We start from the raw sequence: 17052 nt of genomic DNA, 5'->3' as shown, positions 1-17052 counted from the left end.
GCATATGCTACAGAACAACAGCAGTTGTCAAACGGTGCCAGCTTGAGTTATTTTTCTGTTCATTGCCAGTTCATTCAATAAAGACAGTTAACAATGTAGCTTCTGAGTACGGAGTTATTAACCCAACAATAGCGGGGTCAGTTCATTTTGTTGCAGTGGGCCACGCAAACATATGTGTTTGGTTGTGTGGGCCGCGGGTTGAAAAAGGTTAGGAATCACTGATCTAACTGATCTAAATAATGGAAGATGCATCACTAAATCATATTTCTAAATCAAACACTAAATATAAAAAAAAAATCAGACCAAAACATCAAAAGTTATTTTGTTCTAAAGAGAAATCTAACACAATAATCAAACATTTCTTGCAGCAGATTCATAAATCGTATCTAATCAGCCAGAAAAACTGAAAAGACACAAGATCTCCTGTCAAACAGAAGATTTAATGAATGTTCCTAAAAAGAGATGATCACGTAGAGTACCAGAGGAAATCATCTATAGTCCTCAGGGGCAAATCTGATGTTCTGAATGACAGGAGAGGATAAAAACATCCTTATGCTACATTCAGATTAAACAATGTACCAGTGCTACAATATACAATATGACAGAGGCTAAATAAGAGTGACCTGAAGAAAGAGATTTTACCAGGAAATCGCTATAAATCCTCTAAAAAACATTTTGAAGCAATTTTAATAACACAAACGGTTTCTGAAACGAACTGCCTCCAGTGCTATTTCATAACTAGATCAAATCACCTGCTTTCCTTAAAGGGATACTCCACCCCAAAAAGAAAATTGTCAATAATCACGTACCCCCATGTTGTTCTGAACCCGTAAAAGCTTTGTTCATCTTCGGAACACAATTTAAAATATTTTGGATGAAAACCAGGAGGCTTTTTACTGTCACATAGACTGCCAAGTAAGTTACACTAGCTGCATTTACATGGACCCTTCTAATCCAATCATAATAGGACTAGAAGCGCAATCAGAATAAAAAAAGTCACATGTAAACACGTCAATCGGATTGAATTGGCTCGACCCGACTAAAATTTTGATCGGATTGTAAGGGGTGGTTTATCCCTTTTGTAATCCGAGCAAGAGGACATGTAAACACTTGATCGGATTGAAAACCGAAACTGGAAAGTACTGCGCATGCACAGTGATGTAGAAATAGCGTAATGACTAGGGATGGGACGATAACCGGTTTTATCGATAACCGTGATAAAATGTGCTGAAGGTTAGTAATATCATTTAAAAATGAATTATCATTAAAACCGTGTTTGATTATTGCGGTTTTAATAACTCGCTATTAAATCATGTCCAGCCAGCAACAGTCTGACGCAAGCGCAGCGCACAATGTTTTTTTGTTTTATTTTCCGAGAAGGAATGCCGAGTCAGTGACTTTTCTATGCTTCTACACTTTTCATTGTAAGGAAGGAAATGCCACAGATTTTAATCTTTCTTTAAATTAAGTGCATAGAGTTGCTTGTTTTATTAGTTGTTTGTTGATTATTAAATATAAAACTTGCTGAAATGTTTTCAGTGTGAGCATCAACTATTTTTGAACACTTTCATCTCGTTTCAACAAAACCGTGATAATATTGATAATCGTGATAATTTTAGTCACTATAATCGTGATATTAAATTTTCATACCATCCCATCCCTAGTAATGACGTATGACGTGCGGAAAGAGGTGTTCTTCCTGGTGAATAAAGTGTCATAAATAAGTGTCCTGTCATTATAAATCTCCCCTTTCACTCAGCGTATGTGAAGTGGAACACAACCACATCTCACCATTCCTCGTTTAAGATTCTCATCAACAGACGACTAGTTTTGAGTGCGGGAAGGGGCACTTTTTTTTTTTTTTGCTAAAGTAACGTTAAAGTTAAGCAGCACAACAGTTCATGTGCTGGTCGTCGCCTAATTAGGACCCGAAGTAGATAAATATAACATGTGCTTTTTAAACCAGCAGGAAACTCTGTATATTCTTGGAGTTTGCGCAAACAGAGGAGACGAATTGTTGAATAAAGTCATTGTTGTTTTCTTTGTGTACAAAAAAAAAGGATTCTAGTCGCTTCATAATGTTACGGTTGAATCACTGATGGCAGATGGACTTTACTGACGACGTCTTATATACTTTTCTGGACTTTGACAGTGTAATTTACTTGGCAGTCTATGGGACAGTCACAGGCCTCCCAGTTTTCATCCAAAATATCTTAAATTGTGTTCTGAAGACGAACAAAGCTTTTAAGGGTTTGTAACGACATGGGGATAAGTTTTAATGACAAAATTTTCATTTTGGGGTGGAGTATCCCTTTAACCCTCTGGAGTCGATTAACGCGTATACGCGTTATGAGTCATTTTCTCCTGATAACCCCGAAAAGAACTTAAATTAAACTTTCAGTTTTGATCGTACATAGAAGAGCAATACGTCAATCGAATCTGTAAAGAATTTACTTTTTTGACACAGACATAATAACAACAAAACTTTGTGCACTTTTAAAATAAAGATAACAAACAAGGTGTGCTGTCTGCAGCCTTTGTCTGCAGTGATCTTCATTTACGAATGCATCATTAAAATGAACTGTAACTCAGTGAATACTCAACGAAGAGACATGAGAGATATATCTATAGAAAGCCTGATATGTCTACTTTTAAAGTAAACAAGTGCTGCCAAAAACAAATATTCTGTGATAAAGTAATCTATATGAAAACAACGCGATGTCTGTTTTTCATGTTTCTCTTCATTATATTTAATATGACCACGCCCCCGCGCTCAACGCGCTATTCAGATTCTAATGTTTCACTGAAGCGCGCGGCTTGAATACACCCACAAAGAAGAAAAAGCAGTCAGACTGTTCTTCAAGTTCTTTTTATTTTACTGTTTGCTTCACGATGAGAGGAATAAGACATAATTCACCCCAAAAAGATGTGATGTGGTTGAGGATTTGAGATTTGGATTTCCTCAGAAAGAAAGAAAGAATGAAGCACTTTATTCAGCAGAGATCATAAACATGAGCAAGTCTCTTTTATTTATTTATATACTTGTACTAGTTTTCACATAACGTGTAAACATTTTTCTAGTTACACTTTTTCCAAAGACTTTTTCCAAACTATAATTCCTGACTAAATGTATAATCAAGTGAAATATTATGAAGTATCAATAACAATATACAATACTATATATATTCAAAAGCTTGATGTAAATAATATAAATGTAACAAATAAATGTAAATGTAACAAATGTAACAATCCTGTTCTTTCAATTTATCCCCCCTAAAAAACCTGAGAAATATTCTCAGCTCTTTTCAACATTATTAATAATAATAATAATAATAATAATAATAATAATAATAATAAATGTTTTTTTTGTAGAAAATCAGATTGTTAAAAGGATTTCTGAAGGATTGTGTGACTGGAGTAATGATGCAAAACAATCAGCTTTGAAAGTCAGCTTTGATTGTTCCTGATAAACTGTTTAACTGCACTCCCAAGTGAATATTAAATTATGTTGTGGGATAATTAAATATATTCTAAATAAACTACAAACATAAAATTATATACATTTATTTTGTCCTCACATTCTTTCTTGTAACTCTTCCCTTTCAAGCCCCTTTCACACTGCCATTCCGGCAAATACACGGGTAAAGTCTTCTGGCAATTGTTCCCGGGTCGCTAGATTTTGCACTTTCACACTGCCAGTGATTACTCGGGATATGTGCGTGCTTTCACAAACAACCCGTAAAGATCCCGTAATGACACGTGACATCAGGACGTGACGTGTAATGTACGAGTCGAAAACGATAGGCATGTTATACTTTCACTGAAGCAAGCGAACGATCTCGGCGTCAGCGCAGAAAGTGAGGAACAAACTGATCTCTGCTTCATTACAGTTTGCACATATTTTTTCATCGCGAACGTTGATCTTCCTGCAAAACAGCCCGTAAAAGAGTCGCGTGACAACGCGCGTCATCACTTCGACACGACATTAGATCTGGATTTTGTACACACAGCGCTCGTCCCGGGTTGAACCCGGCAATGTTACTAGGTCCCCGTCCCGGGTTCAATGCCGGAATCAATCCCGGGACGTGTTTGCTTTCACACAGAAGGCGACCCGGCAATGTTCCGGCAATATGCCGGTTCCGACGTGCAGTGTGAAAGGGGCTTCAGTGACACAAGCCTGACTGAGAGGCTCATTATGCAGCTCATTATGCGGCCCTTTGTCTTCTCAGGTGTAAATCACAATGATATCCATGATAGTCGACGCCTACTCGCATATGCCTTTTACCAACAAAAAGTGTCTTAGAAAATTTAAATCAATATATTGTTTTCTGTGAGTGAGTAAACAAGATGATTTTCACATAATTTAGAAAGAAAAATTCCAGGCTACAAGCTCAGGGTCTCAAAAGTCCAGGGAACCAATGTTCTGTATGTGTTTTGCCTTATTCAAGTGATTTAACATTTTTAGTTTTTCACTAAACACGCATACATTTTTTTTCTCAAAACTACAATCATGTACATACATGCTGCTCACATATTATTATAGCCCAGTTTGTGCTGATTACAGTGAGACTAGACTTTAGCCATTTAGATGTTTATAAGAAACTGAAAAAAGCACAAATGTCAGGGCATGACAAAACTCATCCAGCCCCAAAAATACCGTTAGACTCCAGAGGGGTAGGAAACTAGGTTACAGGTTCTTGTGGCAATTTCAATATGGCCAGTGGCAGCTCAAATTGGCTTTATCGAAGTCAATGAAAACTCTAGAAGTCACAGGAGGGGCTAAATATAGCAATGTTCGGTCATCAGTGTTCATTTAGGAATAGATGAATGGATTGCATTGGTGAAGAGATAATTGACAAAAGGTAAAAATGTTTGAGCATTACCAAAAATAGCAGTGCATAAAGTCTCTTTCACGTCTCTCCAGATCTTTGCGCACAGCACAGGAAACACTCCTATGTCTAGTGAAAGAGCTAAGTCTTGGTGGCTTTATGCTTGTAGACACAAAGTTATTGTGGCCTTCTGGTGACTCTGTTCTGTGTTCTGTGGTGAAGGATAATGTTTAAAGCTACATGTCCTGTCTGTCTGACTAAGAGACGGCAGGAGCATTGACCATTAGCCGATTGATTTTCACTGATCCGCTGTAATCTCCTGCTTTAATCTCCATCTCTGGGGCTTTAGACACATAAACCAACACTTCACAGCATTGACCCCCATAAAGCCTACTGGAAACCTCAGATGCTAACTGGTCTCCTTCTCTGTCAGACATCAATCCTATCCAGGATTTACATGAAAATCATTAGTGGCCAACCATTCATTTATTTATTTATATATATATATATATATATATATATATATATATATATATATATATATATATATATATATATATATATATATATATATATATATATATATATATATATATATATATATATATATATATATATATATATATATATATATATATATATATATATATATATATGACAAACTCATTGAGGTTATATGTATCTAAACCTAAAATAAATAAAACTTTACATTTTTACTATGTAATAATACATGCTTTAATATATTACTATATGAATTATGGATATGTATGTTATTTGTGCATGGACAGATTTGATTTATTTATTTTTACTGAAATAGTGCTATAAAGCAGGGATTAATAACCTTTTTTCAGTCTAACCCCTTTGACCTGAAATGCTTACTTCCACATAAGTAATTTTTAAGAATTTAACAACATGTTCACATGTTAATGTTTCTCTGATGTCAGTTAATTGTCACATGGCATGCAGAGAATAAAAAAATTTTTTTTTATGTTATTTAATTAATCATCTGATTTTCATAAACTCCCTGCAGTTCCCTCATGAACCACCATGGATGTTTTACTGTTGGCATGACACAGGACTGATGGTAGCGCTCACCTTTTCTCCTCTGGACAAGCCTTTTTCCAGATGCCCCAAACAATCGGAAAGGGGCTTCATCGGAGAATATGACTTTGCCCCAGTCCTCAGCAGTCCATTCACTATACTTTCTATAGAAGATCAATCTGTCCCTGATGTTTTTTTTGGAGAGAAGTGGCTTCTTTGCTGCCCTTCTTGACACCAGGCCATCTTCCAAAAGTCTTCGCCTCACTGTGCGTGCAGATGCGCTCACACCTGCCTGCTGCCATTCCTGAGCAAGCTCTGCACTGGTGGCACTCCGATCCCGCAGCTGAATCCTCTTTAGGAGACGATCCTGGCGCTTGCTGGACTTTCTTGGACGCCCTGAAGCCTTCTTTACAAGAATTGAACCTCTTTCCTTGAAGTTCTTGATGATCCTATAAATTGTTGATTTAGGTGCAATTTTAGTAGCCACAATATCCTTGCCTGTGAAGCCATTTTTATGCAACGCAATGATGGCTGCACGCGTTTCTTTGCAGGTCACCATGGTTAACAATGGAAGAACAATGATTTCAAGCATCACCCTCCTTTTAACATGTCAAGTCTGCCATTCTAACCCAATCAGCCTGACATAATGATCTCCAGCCTTGTGCTCGTCAACATTCTCACCTGAGTTAACAAGACGATTACTGAAATGATCTCAGCAGGTCCTTTAATGACAGCAATGAAATGCAGTGGAAAGGTTTTTTTGGGATTAAGTTAATTTTCATGGCAAAGAAGGACTATGCAATTCATCTGATCACTCTTCATAACATTCTGGAGTATATGCAAATTGCTATTATAAAAACTTAAGCAGCAACTTTTCCAATTTCCAATATTTATGTAATTCTCAAAACTTTTGGCCACGACTGTACTATCTATTAGCATCACACTGACAGTGTGATGAATAGCCTTCTACACACAGCACATAGTTAGTATCTGTTCTCACACAGGTCTTTTCAACAGAAGAGTGTCTAAGAACAAATAATAAGGATGAATGAATGAATGAATGAATGAATGAGGCATTGTTAATGACAAATATAAATGTAGACTGATGCAAGGGAAACAGACAACACACACAGCTTCATTTCACTCCCATCAAGATAAAAACACAAATAACTGCACAGCCATTTGCACTCTGCATCGAAAACGTATGAACGAGTTGTTGCACCTCTGAGAACTCTTAAGGCTTATTCTGTGGCTTTTATATAAGCCTTTTGACGGGTTGTGTCACAGAGCTGTAAAAACAGTTATGCTCACTAAGTGAAGGAATCCCGTTTATGCCAAACTCTTCTTACAAACCAAAAACATATGCTCTCCTTCGATCCATGAATGCCTCTCTCAGAGATGTCCCTCCAGAAAATGCACAAAATATGCGTTCTGTGTGAAGACTTGGTTTCAGTTTTGACTTAAACAAGATCTTCTCTGCACTTTTCCCACAATATTTGTAATCAACAACATAGCAGCTCCGCATCTAGTGGCTTCAACTGAATAGGTTAAAAGAAAAACACTTACATTTCAATCACACTTACATCATCATCGCATCTCGTGTGCCACTGATAACGCACACCTAAAATTCAGATGCAATGTTTTTGCATTCAAATGTGAATTTTTATGTTAAATTCTAAGAATATTCAAAACAAATTTTTCTTTTTGACAGCCCTAATCTATACCTGTCTATTTAGCCAAACTAACCTCTCATCTTTTATGATTTAACAATCATGTTGTATGTCTTGTGAGCATACAAAAGAGGAGCTACAGGTGCCCTAACATGGCTTCTTTGGTTATCGCTCAACATAATAACACATTTATTCAAGCAGATGATGGACACAACGCTCTTTCTAATTAGAACTGAATTAATTCATAAAGAAACCTCTTCACACAATCAAATGTTCCAATTTCAACTAATAATAACTGGGATGTCATGGCCTAATGGTTAGAGAGTTGGACTCGCAATCGAAAGGTTGGTGGGGGAAGTGCATGTACAGTGCTCTCTCCACCCTCAATACCACGACTTAGGTGCCCTTGAGCAAGGCATCGAACCCCCAACTGCTCCCTGGGCGCCGCAGCATAAATAGCTGCCCACTGCTCCGGGTGTGTGTTCACTGCTCTGTGTGTGTGCACTTCGGATGGGTTAAATGCAGAGCACGAATTCTGAGTATGGGTCACCATACTTGGCTGAATGTCACGTCACTTTTTTTTTTTTTTAAAGACTGTCAGATTAATTTTCTAATAGTGGGTCTGCTAGACTAAGGTCATAGAAATAATTGGAAAATGTTTTTATTGCATTAATATTGGCATTGTGAAACAGGCAAGCTTATCTGCTCTTGCCCTGTAGCTGCGACATAACACAAAGTTGACCATTTCACATTACAGTTCCAAAAATAAGTTAACAGCAACACTCTTCCACTCTCAGGGAGCAAGAGAGGCGCACACAACAGCACACACATTAACTAAACAGTTTAGATATAATCAAAAGGCTTGACTAAATGGGTTCAATGTCCTCAATGATTAAGAATAGGAGTGAGCTGTAAATGGGTCACATTTTGAATATCATACATAAAGCAGCTGCAGACATAGTTACACTTATGCAAAGTAATATGTAATTATCACACTGCCAAAACAGTAACAGCTGCTAAAATGTTATAAACTTTGAGAGAGAGAGAGAGAGACAGAACTAACACAAAAGTGCCATGATCAGATTATCACATATTTTGACCAATTAATTTGAATAATTATTCCAGTTAAAAAAAGGGACATGAATTCTAAAGCCCTGAAGATGACACTTAAAAAAAATCCTGATATTTCATTTTTTGTGTGTGACTGTAGAAACCCTGCATGGTACTACCATGGTATTTTAGGATAGAACCATGGGTCTTTGGGCATGTACCTTAAGAAACCATGCCACTTTAGACATGTACCGTGGTTTACTTTGAAGTGACATGTAAACACCATGGTAAACACATACAGTGGGGCACCATGGTTTTATCATCTGATACCACAAGCAGCACTAGACTACTGACAGTACTTTTGTTTTGGAGGAGAGAGAATGTGTCAGTGTCATATACTCACAGGCGATGTAGGTAATGAGCGCGAGGGAGATGAGGATCTTCATCATTCTTCTGTTAATGACTGTGATCATCCAGCTCATCCGCTTCATCCTCCAGCACACACGGCATTGAGCTCTTCCTCAACACCACTGCATCTCACTCGCATCTATCACACACTCACACAGCCTAAATGATGACTGCTGTAGCCTGCTCCAACTGATACAACACTGCACTAGTATCCAAACATACACGACAACTGAATTATAAGCTGAAATACGACAGTTTCAGAATAAACAGCTGCTGTATGTGAATCTGCCCAAAGCTAACCAGGCTAACTTCTTATCAAAACTATTTCTGCGTCAAAACAATATCTGACAGTTTAGATAGTCCAGCGTTTTTGTGTTCAGCAAGCATCCGGTTGAATCCAGATCTTCGGTTAAATAAAGTAAAACGGCATTTTGTTTGGTTTGTTTGTCAGTCAGCCATGTAGCGTTAGCGTCTTTAGCTAGATATGCTAACTAACTTGACGCAGTATCACGGGTGTCTGTTTGAAACCTCTGTCTAGTCCAAGGATCGCGGTTGATCGATGATCCAATGTTATTAATCAAGAGTTCCGCGACAGAGAAATAAAGCGGCTCCACAGCATTTAACGCTACTCGGAGTCGGAGCAGGATAGCATAAGCGATGCTTTCTGTTATGGATTAAGCATCCTGCCCTGATAGCAAGAAATTAAAGCTCTTTTGTTTTCTGCTAAAATAGAAGCGAACTATCTGACGAGCTCGTGTAAGAATTTTTATATCTTAATATATGGTATATGTGAATTTAAAAAGGCAAAGGCTTTATCGATGTATTTTCTTGTGCGTTGACAGAGGAGAGTAATCAAACACAGAATTATTCACCATTCTAACAGTCGCCCATTCATGAATAACGTGAGGAGCCTGCAACGTTAAAGTGCAGTGATTTTCCACGTTGACTCATACCTCTCTGGTTCATTTGACTATTTATTGGCCTTTGGACAGCCCTAAGAGCATAAAACAGCGTAATGATTTCCTTCGATAAAGCATTCTTATTTTGCAACATATTTCCCATATTAAGGTAGACTAATTCATTACACAATGTGTTGTAGTTTTCAAATGGCAACTTCTGTTGCAGGACATAGCTTTAAGATCATGTGCCAAAAATGTCTATTGTGCATTATATATATATATATATATATATATATATATATATATATATATATATATATATATATATATATATATATATATATATATATATATATATATATATATATATATATATATATATATATATATTTTTTTTTTTTTTTATATATATATATATTCTTCTTATTATTATTTTGTAATAAATACAAACAGGCATTGAATTTACCATGAAAAGTACAGACCAAGCAATATGCACAATTATTATATACAAACCCTAAAAATTAATTAGTATTATTAATATTTCCAAGTGGTAGGTAAAATGTACACACCTCCTTTATTTGCCTTTGACTTTAGAAATTGCCTCTTTTTTTTTTTTTTGCTGTTTATGAACAATATCAGAGCAGACATGGAGCTGATTTCAGGGTCACAATCAACCAGCTGAGAACATCCAATGCTCAGAGGCAACCATTAATATTCAGATATTTGCAGAGTGTTGTAAATACATACATACATATATGAAGAGCATACAGAAGATCTAAAGATTGTATTTATCTGTCTCTGTCTACAAAAAAAGCGATTATCATGTGGATGCCTTGTCTACATATAAATTATTTATGGAAATGTTGGCAAGTTAGGAGGTTATAAAGACAGACAGTTGACTTCCTCTGATGAGCTTTAAAAATTGCTTAGTTAATGGCAATACTTGAGGATACACAAACTGTTCATCAATTTTATGGATTATAAGGTTATTTCACGTCAGGTTTCCACAACACCATGTTGTGCTTCAGGTTGGCAAACATTTCTGTGTCTGATGTGACTGCTAATTTTGCACATAGAGAAGATTCAGTGTATGTCAAGTGACCTGAAATCTCTCTCATGAATGTGTACGTATTTGTGCGCATGTTTTAATATTTAAATGTCAGAAATTTTGATAACAACTACTACAGAGGATCTGAAGGGATTATTTTTCACATGTGCAGAACAGAGTTTAAGCTCTCCAAGCTCAATATTACCAATCTTAGTTTTTGACATTTTGAAATCAATAAATCAGCATCCTGACTGTGAGTAGCACTAACTCTCACCTTATCCTATCCTTTACAGTTTCTCAGGACAATGATTCACTCTACACCTTTGCCCCTAAGGCTTTATGCTTTGTTGCAATAACAGCTAGAAATATCATTTTGGATATCCTTTTTTTTTTTCTTTAGACAAGGTAGATCATAGCACTACCCACCAGAGCTAGAACATTGTCAGGAATGAATTCTGTACTGACATTTACTTAAATATATTTTTGATTTGAAAAAAAAAAAAAAAGATATGAATAAATAATAAATAAATAAAAATTAACAAAAAGATACTGATAAAAAATGGATGGCAGACTTTTAAAACTGACTACTTTATAAATATATTTTTTCACAAATAGATTTTAATTCTCATTCGTGAAAGTATTAGATAATTAAATATGAAGACCGGCTGAAAATTCATAGTTGAACAGGTTCTGAAAACTGAATTTAAGTCAGTAAAATGACAGATTTGCATTAAATCAAGTTATAAATAACCATGTTATGCTGTATTCTCAGAAATCCATGGGCACACAGTGTGACTAATTAAGTCTATGAGCTTATCAAGGATGAAATTCATTTGTGCACTGGTTAATCTTAGTTTCGTTAAGCACATTTGTGTTATAATCATATTAAATTAATTAAACACAGCTCCTCTAACTGCTGGAAATCCTTTGAACATCAGATATCCTAGTGATATGTAACTTCTATGCTGATATATTTTTCACTAATGCACTAGCATCAGCTCCCTCTGATGTCGTATGCCGTTTTCCACAGCTGGGGTGTTTATGATTTCTGATGGGTTGATAGTGTCACTTATTTATTTATGCATACTCGTGCTCCTTTTGGACGTGTTTGTATGTCTCTGAGGAATATTCCCTGAATTATTCCTTCTGATTTAATAGCAAAACATACATCTAAACACCTGTTTTGCATTATGTATATATCATCTTGCTGCCGAATTGCTGTTTATGAGTCATTTTACTTATATAATTTTACATATTATTACATTAAACATGATACTTAATGAGACAAAAAAAAAAATGAAGACAGGATATGTTGTCAGAATGAGCAGATAAAAACATCACAATAATCCACAAGGATTCATGACTCTAAAGTCCACTCCAGTTTAAACATTTGCTTCTGGCTAAAATCTCCTGTCAAGAAAAAGTAGCTTCGTCTGAATCTGTAAAAACATAAGAAAAGATCAAGGTGCAAAACATTTGAGACTAAAACTTTTGACTTTTCACTGGAGGAGGCATCATTATGGATTATATTTATAGACTCATCTTTTGGCAGAATCATAAGTTTAGTTAAAAAGACTTAATGATGGATTTGTTTCTTACAAACACACAGCTTTTTGCTTCACAATATGTTAACTGATGGACTGGAGCCATATGGATTACTTGTGGATTATTGTGATGATCTTAACAGCTGTTTGGGCTCTCATTGTGAAGGCACCCATTCACTGCAGAGGAGCCATTGTTGAGCAAGCAATGTAATGCCAAATTTCTCCAAATATCTTCCGATGGAGAAACAAACTCATCTACATCTTGGATACCCTGAGGGTGAATACATTTTCAGCAAATTTAAATTTTTGGGGTGACCTATAAAGCACACACACACACACACACACACACACACACACACACACACACACACACACACACACACACACACACACACAAAATATTCACAGCACAAAAAAAACAAAAAACATTTATATGGGTGGATAGCATGTTTATTTATATGCAGTGGTCAAGTCCATTTAATTCTGCTGTAGTTTAATTTGTTGTAGTGGCTGTAATAATATATTGAAGCAGCATGCACAATTTCTGGAGAATAGGTTAGTGACAAATCATTGACCACAGGATTGACGTAAAAAATCCTATCCACAAAGTATGAACAGAGCAAATAAGCATGACATCAAGCCAAGCAATTCACCTAAAAGCAATAGAATGACAGGCAGAAACCATTGGAATTGAAGATAATACACTTCCAGTGTTAGAAAATGTTGTTCTGTCTAATGGCCGAGAAAGGCACCCACACAGCTTATAGAAAGCATACACTGTTAACTACACTCTCACAAACACACACACTCGCTCATAGTGAAGGAGGGAGTCAAGCAGAGCTGTTTCTGACATGATTGTGATTCAGTCCTTTAAATCCACAGCGAAAAGCAACTCAGCAGAACTTCTGTGTGACTAAAAGACTTTCAAGAAGAATGAACTGAAATGCTTAAAGACTTTTTTTTTCAGGGGACATTTATAAAATATATCCGTCATGAAACTCTTACAGGTGAATGTTTCAGAAAAGCTAAATAATAGCCTGTCTAAAACCTAAAATTACTCACAAAAGCAGATTTCAACAGTAAACAACATTTGAAAATACAACATCTACTTTGCATAACAGATTTCAAACAATGGCAGTATTTGAAATGGCAGCATGTATCCACATCAACAACAAAACTGTCCTCTTTTTACACTGATTTTACACATAATTTTTTGCCTGACAAATAAAATGTTATATTTGATTTATTCTGATTCTAATATCTTTCAGTCGTATGTCAAACTCACACCTGTCCAACCTTATCTGTTATTTTGTTTCCTTTGGGTGTGAGTCAATATGTGCATCAATACTGGTATTTGTACTGTACATGCCACTGAAATCTGTAAATTTCACACACTGTTAGACCTTACCAGGTTTTTTAACAGTAAAATACTGGCAACACTGTTGCCAGCTAGTTGCTGTAATGAATAACGTGACTAACTGGCAACAGTGCTGCTAGTATTTTACTGAAACTGAACCATTACAGTGACTAACAGTGTTGCCAGTTATATACTGTAAATAAAGAATTACAGTGAATAACTGGCAGGAGTGTTGTCAGTTATTTACTGTAATGACACGAAATCACTCAGTATAATACTGCATATAAATTTACTGTATATAATATTTGTGTAACACCAGAATGACAATATTTTTATTTTATTTATTTATTTAAAAGAGATTGCATATAAAATGTTCATACAAATATATTTTATTAATTTGGGAAAAACAAATACATAACATGTAATATATCACAAAATTAAACAAATCAGAACACATACTAAAATGAAAAAGAAAATAAATAAATAAAAAAAACACAAAAAGAACCACATTAAATTGGCTAAATAACAACCACAGTATAAAATTATAAACAAAATACAAGCATTCTTATTTCCTTATCAATATCATGACAAAAGTAAAATAAATAAACAACAACGCCAGTCGGCCTTCCGGTGGTAATCCGAAGCGTATGGCCGCATAATCCCGCACTCCCGCTCGGTCGGAGTTTATTCCCCAATTTGAATATTTGTAAGACTTAATTTTTTAATAATCAGTGATGGAAGGGGAAAAGCACAGGAAAGGCAAAGGAAAGCAGTTGGGAAGGCGGAGAAGGGTGGAAAAATAACGACGGAGGGTGTCATGGTCGAGGAACAAGGAGAGAGTGATGGCGCACGTGGACAAAATGCCAAATCAACAGCGGTGGATATGGAAGTTAATTTCGCCGCCATCCGCACAGATATAAAGATGATGTCAACGGAGATGAAGACTGAACTGAGTAACTTTCGAGATAGAATCAGAGACGACTTGAAAAAGGAGCTAGCGGACATTCGAGAGGAAATCCATCAGAAGCTTAACGAGGTCGCAACCGATCTAAAAACCACTACTGACAGAGTGAGTGAGGCCGAGGCTCGGATAGCCGAAACTGAAGAGTGGTCCGTGGACTTTAGAGAGGCACTGAGCCAGTCACTACAAGCTCAGGACAGTTTGCAGTTAAAGCTAATGGACTTGGAAGCACGCTCAAGGCGTAACAATGTTCGCATTTACGGGATCCCGGAGGGAACCGAGGGAAACAACATATTCCAGTTCATAGAGAACTTTATTAGAAAAGAGCTGGAACCCCTTGCTGACGTTGACCTTGGTATCCAACGATGCCACAGAGCACTCGGCCCCAGACCGCCCAGAGAGGCGCAAGCCAGATCGGTGATTGTGTACTTCCAGCAGTTTAAAATTAAAGAGATGGTTCTACGTTCTGCGTGGAAGAAAAAGGAGATATACCACAGCGACAGGAGGATTTACTTCGATCATGACTATCCTGCAGAAACGCTAGCAAAAAGGAAGGCGTATACACAGATTAGGAGGGTTCTCCGAGAAAAAGGAATACGTTTTCAAACACCGCCGCCAGCGAAACTGCGAGTCTTTTTTGAGAGTGGGCCAGTTACTTATGGAAATGCATCGGAAGCAGCAGAGGATCTGAAGAAGAGGGGATTCCCGATTGAGTGGGAGAAAACCGCTGAGGCTGCGGAAAAAGCACAGAAGGTCGTCTGGCAACGATCAACGAGCGCGAACATGGCAAATCGGCAGTCCCGCCAGGATTGGATCAAGGAGAAGCTACAGAGTTTTCACCGGCCAAGATAGATCTATCGTTAAAGCCATTAAGGTAACGTTGGATTCGGGTGACAACAGATCGTTAAGTGACTGCATAATATGAGCAAAAAACATCAAGCGGTTGTATGGTTATGGACACTAATGCATTAATGACATTAGCACCAAGGGACAAGGTTTTATGCCCTCAATGTGGGAGTAAAGACTAGGATAAGTTTCCTATGCTCTTTTAAGTTGTTCTTCACATCCCCACAAGTCTTTTATTTTTTATTCATAATATTTTCCCTATTGAATCTATTGCTGATCCCTCAGCTCTGTTGGAGTTTAAATATACAATTTAACTGTTCAGAATCAACCTTAGCCTTTAATGAGAATAGTTGACCGACAAGTACGGGTACTTATGTTTTTGACTTTTCTAAGTGCACAGTACATCCTTGAGTGTACTATAGATTGCACTGAAGGGGGGCTCTGGTGGTTAGCTGCTGGACTATTCCCCCCACATCACGAAGTGTTAATACTTCACAATGGAGGTCTACCTATGTTTTTTGATTTGCTGGTTTATTTTTTGTTTTTGTGATGTTCTCATTTTGTTATATAGTTCTAATATAGTTCAGGTTTGGTCACCAATAATGTGGTTTACAAACAGTGTCTTGCTGTGGTTTAAATGCAGTGTCAGGAATATAGGGTGATAACCCTAAACGTAAATGGTTTACACAACCCAATTAAGAGAAGCAAGGCTATTGCAAAGATGAAAAAGGAAAAGTTACATATCATATTTTGGCAGGAGACTCATTTCAACAATGCAGAGCACGAAAAATTAAAAAAACTAGGGTTTAAGAATGTATTTTACTCATCCTATAAGAAAGGGAAAAGAAGAGGGGTAGCAATACTAATCTCTAATAGTGTAAAATTTCAAGTGGTTTCTGAATTTACTGATAAAGAGGGACGGTATGTTTTAGTTAAGGGATTTCTAGATCAGAAAGAAGTTACACTAGTTAATGTATACATAGCCCCTGAGCAGGACAATTCCTGTATTAAGGAAATTTTTCAGTTAATTGCTTCTGAATCCTCTGGGGTTTTAATATGTGGAGGAGACTGGAACACCCAAATACAGCCTAAACTCGATTCTTCTAATGCACTAAAGAGGTTAACTTCTAGAGCTAGTATAACGAAAAAACTTTTGATGGAGATGGGACTGATTGATGTGTGGAGGGATCTCCACCCAACAGACAAACAATTCACATTCTACTCTGCAAGTCAAGATGTTTATTCAAGAATTGATTATTTTTTTATTTTTCAATCAGACAGACACAGAATTATAGATTGCAAGATAGGAGTCAGAGATATCTCTGACCACTCCGCTGTCTACTTGACCCTGCATTTAGATAATAAAAAGAAGGATATGTTGTGGCGACTTAATACAAGC

The 17052-nt window shown here is 36.6% G+C and overlaps 1 protein-coding gene across 2 annotated transcripts in view; it reads right to left on the bottom strand.

The window, feature by feature from the left end:
- The window catches only part of LOC132094992 (UDP-glucuronic acid decarboxylase 1), a 77711-nt gene extending 68578 nt beyond the window's left edge, over positions 1-9133 (bottom strand). The window contains exon 1 of one of the 2 annotated variants that reach the window (XM_059499699.1): positions 8994-9133. In XM_059499699.1, the coding sequence (XP_059355682.1) occupies positions 8994-9081 (88 nt within the window). In that variant the 5' untranslated portion in view covers positions 9082-9133. Of the gene's footprint in view, positions 1-8967 lie in introns of both variants that reach the window. The other variant, XM_059499700.1, reaches the window with a different exon arrangement.
- Positions 9134-17052: the final 7919 nt, after the last annotated feature.

Source organism: Carassius carassius, chromosome 19 (genome assembly GCF_963082965.1).
Source record: "Carassius carassius chromosome 19, fCarCar2.1, whole genome shotgun sequence".
NCBI classification, from domain to species: Eukaryota; Metazoa; Chordata; class Actinopteri; order Cypriniformes; family Cyprinidae; genus Carassius; species Carassius carassius.
This window is presented reverse-complemented; position numbering and strand designations above follow the sequence as displayed.